The sequence below is a fragment of the Pagrus major genome, chromosome 23 (assembly GCF_040436345.1).
Source record: "Pagrus major chromosome 23, Pma_NU_1.0".
Lineage (NCBI taxonomy): Eukaryota > Metazoa > Chordata > Actinopteri > Spariformes > Sparidae > Pagrus > Pagrus major.
Window position 1 is genome coordinate 9,162,532 of NC_133237.1, and position 11,583 is coordinate 9,174,114.

Consider the following 11,583-nt stretch of genomic DNA (forward strand, 5'->3'; position numbering starts at 1 on the left):
TTTAATGGGGAATGGTGGACAGTTTAGATCTCATGAGTCAGATGATGTTAGGTGTGGTTACTTTGATAAACCTTCTGTATGTGTAATACTTAATCAGTGCTGATTGAGAGGCGTTCTCTCAATTGTTTGTGTAATAATGTTACATTTGAAAATCTGGTTACACTACATACTCTGTGGTAGCCTCTGGGCTAAGCAACAGAACAAAGGAAATACCTTTTATCTGTCTTAATGTCCTCTGTTTTCAGTGCCAGGATGGCGGGCGTGAACGGAGACCGCAAAGGCAAGAAAGACGACAATGGGATCGGTACAGCCATTGACTTCATGCTCTCCAATGCCAAACTTGTGCTGGGAGTGGGAGGAGCAGCCATGCTTGGCATCGCAACACTAGCCGTCAAAAGAGTAAGTGAGAAGCGATTTATGACCCAACTTTTCTCCATCGCACTCCACTTAAACATCCATACTAATGTGAACAACATGCACACAATTCTTTGTCGTGCAGATGTATGACCGTGCCATAAGTGCTCCCACCAGCCCCACCAAGATGGAGCAGGGAGGAAAGAGAAGCTGGGAGGAGCCCGCCTGGATGGGTTCGTCCCCGCGGGTACTGAACCATGACATGAAGTCTACTGTTAGCAGGTCTCTGCAGTCTCTGCCCACTTCATCACATGCTTTTGAACCAGGTGAGGAAAACAAAGTGCCCTTGAAATTGCAGATAAATTTCCTCTCCATCATTGTTTCAAATATAATATATTTCATGTTAAATTTACCAGCCAATTTCTCAGTTTAGACTTTCAGCCAGCTGTCATTTTATCTGTTGACAGACAGCCTAATTGGAGGAATCTTGCTCTTTCTGTACAGTGGGTGTTAGCGCTCTGTAGTAGCTGTTTTATGTTATTTGCTTTGATGTAGTTGAACCTTAATGTTATTATTTCTCAGATGCCGTAGAAGCCCTTTAATTTAGTATTTGTAGATTCTACCATTTTGATAACATGTCTCCCCTTCAAAAGTCATTATATAGAAGTATGCAACAGTATTTTGCACAAATCCATATTTTAACTTTCACTTGCTTCTAATCTTCTCAGACTGTCTGCGGAGGGCTGTGGGTCGAGCTGCTGTGGGAGGCAGCGGTGCCACTCAGTCGGACCTGATGCGGGCCCGAATGCGTCTGTCCCTGCAGGAACATCTGTGGGAGTTCTACCAGTGTAATGTGAACATCCCGGCGGAGGAGCAGGCTGTGGCCAGGAGGGCAGCGCTTGATATCTGTGCTGAGCTCAGAGTGTTCCTACACGCCAAACTGCCTGACATGCCGCTCAGAGAGATGTACCTGAGTGGCAGTCTGTATGACGACCTACAGGTAAGAGGTTACACACATTTGGTCCAATGTTCAGACAAAGGAGCTTTGATTTTACTTCATTTGAGCATATTGATTTAATCTTTTTCATCAGTTTTCTATTTAAGTAACTTTGTTGTTGTTTTCCGACATTGCCCTCGTGTATTAGTTAAAATAGGTATTACTATAAGGGTGTAGCAAATGCAAATAATATCACTACTGTTGAATTTGTCAGTGCTTCTTTAATTTTTATTCATTCCTCCATCTTCTAGGTGGTGACAGCAGACCACGCCCAGCTCATGGTGCCTCTCATCCTGGAGAAGAACCTGTGGTCGTCCATCCCTGGCGAGGACACCATCATGAATGTCCCTGGTTTCTGGCTCATCCGCAGGGAGAATCTGGAGTACTTCCCACGGAACAGCAGTTACTGGGACCGCTGCATGGTTGGAGGTTACCTCTCCCCAAAATCGGTCCTCGAGGTCTTCGACAAGCTTGTGGCTGGCTCCATCAACTGGCCGGCCATAGGGAGCGTCCTCGACTACATCATCCGTCCTGTGGTTCCCTCAGAAACGCTGACCCTGGAGGTGCAGTACGAGACTGACCGGAAGCTGTACGTGGACTTCCTACCTCTACTTGTGATGGAGGATGGAACCTCACTGATTGCCAAACCTCATCGACTCGCCGCAGAGCGCCATGAAAACCTGTGGCGGCAGAGTTTCAGAGTGGCTGAGACGGCACGACTCAGGGCCCTGGACCAAGAGGACGGAGGCTGCCGGTGCGCCTGCCTGAAGGTGGCGAAGGCTATGTGCAAGCTCAACCCCGCCCTTACCCGGCTCAACGCCAGCCAGCTCACCAACGCCATCTTGTTGCTGTGCGAAAAAGAAGGAGACTGGACCCAGGAAGCGCTGGCCGACCGCTTCCTTCAGCTGCTACGGGCATTAGTGGGACACCTAGAGGCCGGGAGGCTGCCATGCGCCCTCAGCCCTAAAGTTAATTTATTCTGTGAGCTGACTGAACATGAGGTGGATGAGCTGGGGTATACGCTTTACTGCGCCCTTTCAGATCCGGAGGGGCTGCTGAGAACTGCCGTGGAACATCCGGCCCATCCCTGACGTCCTCGTGTGTCACTGCACAGCAGCGTGGCTCTGAAACGCACACCCCTGTTTGTGGTGAACAGTGACCTCGAGCCATAATGAGGTCTCTGGAAATGAAAACAGTGCATGAAATCATCCTCTCTCCTGGTCTCTTCATCTTAAATGTCTCTTGATAAACACGGTAGCAGTTAAGATCAATGTGAGTCTTGACATGAAAGTTGTATATGTGGGATCATACAAATACTCTTTTAATCTCTGAAAGTGAAGGCCAATTGGAGTGTGTGGCTCTCACTAAAGCCACTGTATTAATGAAGTTAAGAGAAGGCATGCTATTAGAGCCTGATACACTGGGATGGAGGGATTGGACTGGTTGATTCATATCAAAATGGAAGTGAAACACATTAAATCTGGGACAGAGCATGTACCTCTGTATTGAATCCAAGCTGTCTTAACAGGTTTCAGAGTTCTGGGAGGACAGACGTGTCCAATGCAGTTCAATGATGTTTACTCTGTTTTGAGATGGGTCCGTGCCTCCGTATCGGGGGGGGGGGGGGGGGGGGAATGTAAAGTTGATTGTGTTAAGCTAATAAATCTTTGATCTTCCTGAAAGACTCAACATTCTTGAGGCAAAGACACGCTAGATCTCTCTCTCTGCTCCTGCTGTTAGCACTGACATCAAACAGTGCCAGCGTTTTCAGTAGAGCTCAGTTTGAAATCCAGGTCTTTTTCCAAAAACTTCATTAATACAGTGGCTGTGTTCATGATGTAAGCTTTACATGTTTGCAGGGATGTGTGAAAACAAACATTCGGCTGTGATTGGAATGTCTGCAGCTTGCATGTGTTTATCTAGAAACCGATGAATATACACCAGAGTTGTACGTTGATGTCTCTTTCTAATATTTCTATTTCACGCCAATTTGATTTACAGTTAAAATACACCCACAGATGGAATAAACTGCGGTTCGTGGAAATGACTAAACAATACAACACCACCATCTTATCATCCACTTACTTTGGCGTGACTGGAAAATGTTTCCATGTGACTGTCCGTCTCACATACAGCTGCTCTTTTTGTCATGAGCAGGAGGTTTCTTCCCCAGGCTCACATTTGTTGCTTACACAGGTCTGATATGCTTTAACTCCTTTTTATCTTTAAAGACCTCCATCACGGGTTACTTTGCACTGTCAAAATGTTGAGTGTTCTGTTGTAGATTTGCAACGACGAGTGTGTCTCAGTGGGACATTCTGAAAGTGTTTTTTGTCTGCTGGTTTTCGCTTTAATTTAAACTCTTTCTACTCTATCACTAAATTCAACATTGACTGTTTTTTATTGTCAGCTGCTGACGCTAGCTTGTGCTGAATCTGGATCTTTGTAGCGAGAGGACCTTTCGCAGCCACCTGCAGGAGAAGGTTTTTGTCATTTGGTGAATTAGCCTCAGTATTAACTTCGGTTCCTGGCTTGTTACCTCTGTAGTCCTGTATTTGTGTGTCTGTGAGCACACTCTAAGTCCACATTAAACCCTGATTAACTTGTAGCTGCTCTTCTGGACCAGTCTTACTAGAGTAGGTAGCCAGACATGGATTAGAAGTATACAATTAGGCCATGTTATCGGTCACTTCTGACCCTGTACATCAAGTAAGTGTATGGCACCATCAACATATAACCTGCAGGCATGATCACTACTTCTGCCCTGCCAGGTCTTCCTATATATTAATAGATTTCAGGTGCTAATCCTTTAGATTGTGATCTGATTGAGAGGGATCAACTCACAGATCCTCTGTTATGTAAAAGCAGCTTTGATAGCCAAGGTATCCCATGACATCAGCCTGCTACTTTTGATGCATTGCAGGTGACAGCAGGTGGAGTCACTAAAATAATAGCTGCCAGGTGGACATTGTGTCTCTCAACTCAAAACACGTTGTCTAAATAATCACATGGTTGCTTTTTGTTCTCACTTTTAGCCTTAGAATGAAAAAACAAATGCAGTTACTACAGAGCAAGTGTCCCCTCAACCCCCGTCCCACTGTTTGTATAGTGTACAATATGTTGATAGTTCTGTTGTGCGATCAGTTAATAATAATCAACCAGATAATAACGGAGATACAGGTGAATATTTTTGTATTTATTGTACATTTGTAACCAAAAAGAGCCGAATATTATTTGCATTGATTTAATTCATCATGTTAAGTACCACTTATTGTGCTTCATGAAGTGCTTTGTTCTGGATGTACTCATAAAATGAATCCACAGTAGATCTTTGTGTGCATATTAAGTGTCTTTCTTTGCAGACCTGGTTTATGCTACAAGTTACTACTGTGCTGACAGGAGGGGAGTCACTGTGCCACATTTATAATGTTATAAAAAAAACAAAATGAACCCAAAGTAGATCTCTACCTCTACCTTGTGGAGAGCATAATGGCCATATGCTGTGTTGCATGCTCTGTATTTTTCCCAGCTTTTTTTTTTTTTTGTTAAAGTTCAGCTCTGGAGTTGAACGTTGCAGCACTTTGTATACTTCATTAAATGTTACAAATGACATTCTGTAGGTTAAACTTTGTGTTTTTTTTCCCCTCAAAAAGGAAGCACACACTCAATCCAAATCCATTCTTCCAAAATTTGACAAGACATTGATTTATTTCAAGTTCATTTAGTGACATTTGGTAATAAAATTCACATGGCGCGTTAAACATCCTGAGATACCTTCAGTGTACAAAAGCAGCTCCAGCTATATTTTTATTAGACATTGGAAACTGGAAATGTGGTTCAGTTGCTAGGAATGAAACTTTTGTTCCCTCAAAGCATCTTAAGTTCAAAAATTCAAGCACAAATGCATAGTTCTGATTGACCCCTGCCATATTAAAGATGAAGCTCAAACTCAAAGACAGCTTTGCATACACGTGCAAGAAACCGAGTTAAGCAGTCCCTTTGTTCAGTGGCAGAACATCCACACTCCTCGCTAAATGTGTGGAAAATGGCTGTTATTGCAGCATCCATATTCATGTAAACTCCATTATTCTAAGCAGATATGAGCTGATACAAGCTTTAAATACTTTGGTTTGCTGCAAATCAAATAACGCAACAGTGGTGAAATGTAGCTTTGCTTGATGTGATCTTTAAAGTTAAATTACCACTGCAGATGAGGCGTATTTAGCAGACTACTTGGCTGTGGCAAACCCAACACGATCAGCGTTCCTGTCAAAGACAGTGTAGTACTTCCCGATGAATACATCTCCCAGGATCCACAGGGGGCCTGCAGGAGGAGGGATGTCCATGGCCATGAAGCCCGACAGACAGATCGACCTACCCATCTGAGTCTCCTGCAGCAAAGGAGAGAGACGAAATATCAGTCAGTTTTGCAAGAATAGTTTAAAGATATGGTCACACGTGTATCCAAGTCTGTTTTAAGACAGTGTTCACAGCACTTATGTACCTTGAACAAGTTATTGGTCACCATTAATTGTTCCTCCAGTCCATGTTGGCGGTGAGGAAGTCACCTCCTAATATAATGCTTTCAATTCAGTCCCCTGTATGGCAAGACATTTTGCACTAAAATGGCAATAACTTTTGGAGTCTGACAGGTCATTTGTCATGACTGCCAGCCCAAATCCATTTTTTGGCATATTCAAAAATGATCCAGATTGATCTTTGAAAGTCTTGAAAAACATTTACACATGAAATGCTATTTTTGCAAATCAGATTGAAGATACATTTGGAGGTGGTTGGAAATGTGTTTCCAAATCATTGCAGACATGCATCACATTTCCACATCTTTCTGCTCGCAATGTAACAATGATCAGAGTGGCTGAGCAGAATCTATGCTGCTAATAACAGTTTGTTTGGTGTGATGGAGGAGACACATCTGTTCATTATTTAAATAATGTTATATAAAATAACTGTCAGTGACTGAATTAAAACAAGTTATCCATCTGACATGAGTGTTCGTACCTTCATGACATAATCCTCTCCAGTCAGGTTAAACATCTTCCCCCCGATGTTGAAAGAGACAACAGGCAGAGATGGGATCCTATTACAGTCAATCCAGTACTAGTGAAGAAGCACAGTAGAGAAGAATGTGTTGAAATTTCTTCAGAAGCAAAAAACAAAGTGAGTCTTGGTGTTATGTTTCATCAATCTGCAGCAAAAATGCAGCTTTTGCAACCCTAGACCACAAATGTCAACGGCTCCAGTAGAAAGTGTTAGAAGTTACATCAACATGCAGCAACTGTCAAGTTAGCTTTGTGTTTCATGCATCATCTTTACCTCTCCCATCAGCAGGGGCAGAGCTCCGATGGCTTTTTGCAGCGCTCTGACTTCTTCCACAGGACCTACAATTAGGGACGTTCCCGTGTCAACAATGGCCTGGCAACCGGCTTTGCAAAGACTGAGCTGGTTGCCAACTTGAAGTCTGCAGGGTGGGCGAGAGAGAATAGATACTTCAGTTTACCTCCGACTCCTGCTTCAAATTTTGTTTTGTTGCTGTGATGCAGTTTTTAAGACAATGAAATTTGAAATACCACTATTTCATGCATGCACCTGCTACCATTTTAATTTACAGTTAAAAAGCAATGAGCCTTAGCAAAAGTAAGAACTCTGTCTATGACAAACAGAAATAAAAGTGCGTCAACCTTGATACTACTCCCAGTTCCTTGTAATAATGACGCCACATAAAGGTTCCTTCTCACCCGTTCACATTGATCTGCCAGTAGGCCTTTCGTGTCACATTGACATAGTGCAGGTCTCCGGTGTAGTACTGGGGGTCTGTCCCTCCCAGGATCAGCTCTCCTCCTACTGCTGCTTTTGGGTCTCTAAGAGGCAGAACAGACAGAAGCAGAATGGTCTGAGTTAGCAAGAAATACCAAAATGTGCCAACTAGTGTCATGAGTGTGAAAACCCACACACAGTTGCTGAATTCATAACAGGCGTTGGGTTTTGGTGCAGCAGTAGAAAGGAACTTCAGACAAATTTAACCAATACAGGAGCCAGCGACAGTAGAGCCTGTTTATCTGACTATTTTTTATTTTATTCATGCTTGTTCTTCTGTCAGAGACCAACCTGCTTATGTAGAAAGAGAAAATGTTCTCGGGCAGCAGTTTGGCAGCCATGGCTGTGTCAAACACCGGAATGACATTAGCTACTGATATGGAGGGGTAGGCCATGCCCAAGACCCCATCAAACCGTGCCACTGCAAATGTGATGCCAGGCTGCTTCACTGCTTCACCAAACTGCTGGCCAGGAACAGGCAGACCTGCAACCTGCGAGCAGAGAAACAGGAAGCAGAGAGAGACGTCACTACTGATGCAAAACACCAAGTCTTATAATGAAATAATAGGAATGGTGTGACCGGCAAAATTGAGGAATGCAGTTAAACAAAAGGGCTATGTGAGCGAGCACGTGTCAAACTCACAGAGACTGTGTCCTCGCTGATGAAGCCAGACAAGCTGCCTCTGCCGTACCGGATGGAGAACTCTGTGCCGTTCTGAACGTATGTGGTCGACTTCTTTGAGTTGTAACGATGGTGAAGCCCTGATGAGAGAAGAGTCAAACACAACAATGAGCAGGACACAGACTGTTAGTGTTAGTACACCAATAACTAAAATAGTTTTAAATAGGGCCAGAGAGGTGGCACAGACCATAAGGACACAAAACCACTAGAAAGAGACACACTTATTTTATGCCTTTCAGTCTGGGGGTCTGTGTAGATGTAGCTGGGGACTTCTACAGGTTTGTGTCCAGGGACTAACTGCCACATTTTAAAATGGCAGCTGTTAACTGTAATAATTTTACATTACTGTATTTAAAGTAGTTTATTTTGCCTTCATTTATTGCACTGAACAAATCTGAGCTGTAATTCCTACAGTGATGCAACGCTGCACCCGTAATTCTGCACGATATTATCCAAGATGCAAATGAACAAGACAGGATGTGCCTTTTTAACCATGTTAGAAGATATGTGGTTGATATTTATCCCTTCTTTGTGGCTAATAAGTCAATATGTCATCCGATTACATTTCTGCGCTCCAGCCAATTGCTCAAGGGCGCTGTAAACAAAAGTTAAAACTTTGGACTCAAGGATTGCCTGGTGATGTTTACTTAAATAATCCTAAAAAGAATGACCACCAGGTGACTTTGGAAACATTACATTTACCTGATAGGAACTTCTGTTTGGAAGATATTGAATTCACTCCATCTTGAAATCTTAATATGTCAACCATTGTTACTGTATGGTTGTCTGATATATTGATTACTCACAATGGTGAACAGATCTGATGGGAATTTTGCACTGACAGCCAGTCGGTTTAATCTAACCTGGGACAAAGTGTCTTTCACATTGTTCAGTGTCATTTGATTGCAATTGAGGTCAAGGTTTGCTTTTACTTCCTTTTTACACGACACTGGGACTCTCCTATGGGTAACTTTTTAACTCCTGTCCCACTTAGACTTTACTTATAATTATTATAACACTGCCTTAGTTTACACTTTAGTTCAACATTCCTGTGAATAAGAAGCAAACTCTAAAGCGATAATGAGAAGAAGTGTTGTATTTTAGTCACAACTGTGACAGTGAGCATCTTCCAGGAAGTAGCCAACAGACACACAGGCAGTACAGAGAATGTCAAGTGAGTAATTTCCCCAAAGATGCAAACTCACAGCAGGCGATATCAAGGAAGGAGCAGTGAATGGACGGGACCCAGAGGTTGGAGGATCCCGTGTCAAACAGCACAGTGAAGTCCTGTGGAGGGGTGCCAATGCTGATCACCCCATAGTACTGGGCCTGAGGAGACAAAAAAACTAAACGTAAACACAGATCTGCTGTGAAACCTCCTCTAAATCTGCATCAGAAGAAGGATTAAACATTAAACTGGCAATAGACAAGTTTCATCACATCATCAGTACATGTTCATGGCACAATGTAACGGCTATAGAATAATGATACCATCTGTGTTTTGATTCGTTCCCCATAAATCTTGTTTTCCACTTAACAAAAACTGGGAACAAATTTCTTGAGAAAATGGAGGCTTAAAAGTCGATCCAGTCCGGCTGACAGTCTAGCACCATTTCTGTCCCCTTATTTATTAAATGAATAAATAAACACGTTTTCTGTTTGGTTTGTAGTTGCTGGTGTGAGGAAAACGGAAATTGAACATGCTGTCTTTGCAACAGTGGCACCAACAATAACACCACATGGAAATGCTAGGGGTGGGGAAATTTGTCTGTTGCCAGGCAGGAATACACAGGTTTAAACTTATCATAAATAAAACACAAGCTTTGGAAACGATAAAGTCAGAACTTAAATTTGACATGAGGGAACAAATGCAGAGTAAGCTGTCCCCATTTCATGTTTCAAAGTCAAAAAAGTCAACCCATGATATCGTGGTTGCCTGAGTGTAATATTTACTTAGTCATTCCTCCTTTTTCTTACTGTTAATGCTGCTCAAATATTGAACTTTCAGAACTTTTCTTGGCCCACAGTGCCTTCCTCCGCTCCAAACTCTTGGATTGAACTGAAAAGTGTGACGGACAGTTTCCCCATTTGTTTGGAGGCACTAGAAGCTTGCTCTCTCCAACAGGGTTGCTGGCTCACTGTGGGGCGCTCTCTCACTATCAACCTCAAGCGGAGAGGATAATGACTGAATTGTCATTCTAACTGCCAATTAAAGTATACTGTAGGGACATACATCCATGAAGTTAGTCAGCCTCTCCACAGGCAGTTTGGGGGAGGGAGAGCTGTCTGGCGCTCCGGTGCTCTTCGCTAAAGCCCGAAGCTCCTCCAAAGACATCCCATTGTCGCTCATCAGGCGGCGCATGCTTCTGGTTTTATGAAGGGGAACTCTGTAACGAGGCATTATTGAATTAAATGCAGTGGTGGAAAATAAGCAAGTACATTTACTCAAGCGCTATACTGTATTTTGTTTTCTGCTACTTTATGGTTCTACTCCAGTACTTTGTTTATTATACGAAATATGATAAACAAATAAATTATGATGCAATAGATAGATTAGATAAACAAAACTTGAAAAGGTGGCAGGGTCCGCCAAATATTAACAATGTAAATCAGTTTTTGAAATTGTGTTGTCCTTTAAGGGCAGGTTTATTCAGTCATGAAAACATTTACTTTAGGCATAAAATCAGTCAAGGAAGATCTTCCTCTTCCAATTAATAACGCTTCCCCAAAAACTACATAGTGCACCTTTAAAGTGAGGAAGACATGAATACATCAATAACTGAAATGAGTATCAAATAATACACACTATTCTGCAGATTTAAAAAAAGGTACGACTTTTAATTGTAACAGTATTTCTACTTTACTTAAATACAAGATTTGAACACTTCCTCCATCTGATTAAATGTCGACATGAGAGGAGGCTGCTTCCTGGTACAGAGCGCTCGTCTCTACTCTCTACACTCAAACTACAAAACTGAGTGTCGGCATCATTTTAACTGCGTCATTATCACAGCTAAATACTGTTTTTTAAACAACTCACAATAATTCGACGCGTATTTATTGGAAACACGTGTGGCTCATTACGAGTGCACTTCACCTGCAGCCATCGGAGCCTGATGCTGCTCTCTGTTGCTATGAAGGGACGCAGGCACAGATGTAAACGTTAGCTGCCGAAACATCAGCTAATAAACAGTCTTTACCTGATAATGGCGGCGCTTTGCGTTACCAGCAGCGCCGCGACGATGTAAAACATCTCCAGCCGTGTCATTTCTCTCCTCGTAGAAACAACACACACTTTTTGTAGTGTTTCCTCTACTAACGAGCGCACAAACACACGCTACTTTCTCAACTGACGCAGAGCGCTGGAGTGAAGGCACATCGGCAGTATCCGCCTTCACTCGGTTTTGCACGCTATGTGGCGCAGTGATTGGAGGAGGGGTAATCAGCAGCGCCTTCTGATTGGCTGAAGAGGATGGCCATCATGCCGCGTTCTAAACCGGCGCACAAGGTGTGTTTACAGTCACGAGTTGTGATGAAACTGTCAAATGAGTGATAGAGCACGCACTGGGACGTTGTGTCAATGTTTTAAAGTTCACCTGAGGAAACTTTTCATATAAAAGAGCACATTCTTTTAATATTTTGATGAATACTTTCTCCCCAGAGAGCTTATAAACCCAACCATGTAGACTGAAACTGACAAATAAGTGAGTTCATT

At 42.8% G+C, this 11,583-nt stretch overlaps 2 protein-coding genes across 2 annotated transcripts; one reads left to right on the plus strand and one right to left on the minus strand.

Annotated features, from left to right (window-relative positions):
* The first annotated feature begins 252 nt into the window (after positions 1-252).
* mief1 (mitochondrial elongation factor 1) lies at positions 253-4,963 on the plus strand. Its single transcript, XM_073493850.1, has 4 exons — positions 253-399; positions 500-680; positions 1,083-1,354; positions 1,603-4,963. Exons 1-4 carry the CDS (start codon positions 253-255, stop codon positions 2,440-2,442), a joined length of 1,440 nt encoding a protein of 479 aa, XP_073349951.1. The 3' UTR covers positions 2,443-4,963.
* Positions 4,964-5,040: 77 nt separating this feature from the next.
* Positions 5,041-11,246, minus strand: napsa (napsin A aspartic peptidase). Its single transcript, XM_073493851.1, has 9 exons — positions 11,069-11,246; positions 10,102-10,255; positions 9,074-9,197; positions 7,830-7,948; positions 7,478-7,677; positions 7,108-7,230; positions 6,686-6,830; positions 6,371-6,469; positions 5,041-5,742 (listed from the first exon to the last, which is right to left on the minus strand). Exons 1-9 carry the CDS (start codon positions 11,134-11,136, stop codon positions 5,581-5,583), a joined length of 1,194 nt encoding a protein of 397 aa, XP_073349952.1. The 5' UTR covers positions 11,137-11,246; the 3' UTR covers positions 5,041-5,580.
* Positions 11,247-11,583: the final 337 nt, after the last annotated feature.

Coding starts and splice junctions, on each gene's coding strand:
- mief1 (XM_073493850.1), top strand. CDS start 253: ATGGCGGGCGTGAACGGAGACCGCAAAGGCAAGAAAGACGACAATGGG. Junction 400..499: donor CAACACTAGCCGTCAAAAGA/GTAAGTGAGAAG, acceptor TTTGTCGTGCAG/ATGTATGACCGTGCCATAAG. Junction 1,355..1,602: donor GTCTGTATGACGACCTACAG/GTAAGAGGTTAC, acceptor TCCATCTTCTAG/GTGGTGACAGCAGACCACGC.
- napsa (XM_073493851.1), bottom strand. CDS start 11,136: ATGACACGGCTGGAGATGTTTTACATCGTCGCGGCGCTGCTGGTAACG. Junction 10,256..11,068: donor CAAAGCGCCGCCATTATCAG/GTAAAGACTGTT, acceptor GCCTCGTTACAG/AGTTCCCCTTCATAAAACCA. Junction 6,470..6,685: donor TGCCCCTGCTGATGGGAGAG/GTAAAGATGATG, acceptor CTTCTTCACTAG/TACTGGATTGACTGTAATAG.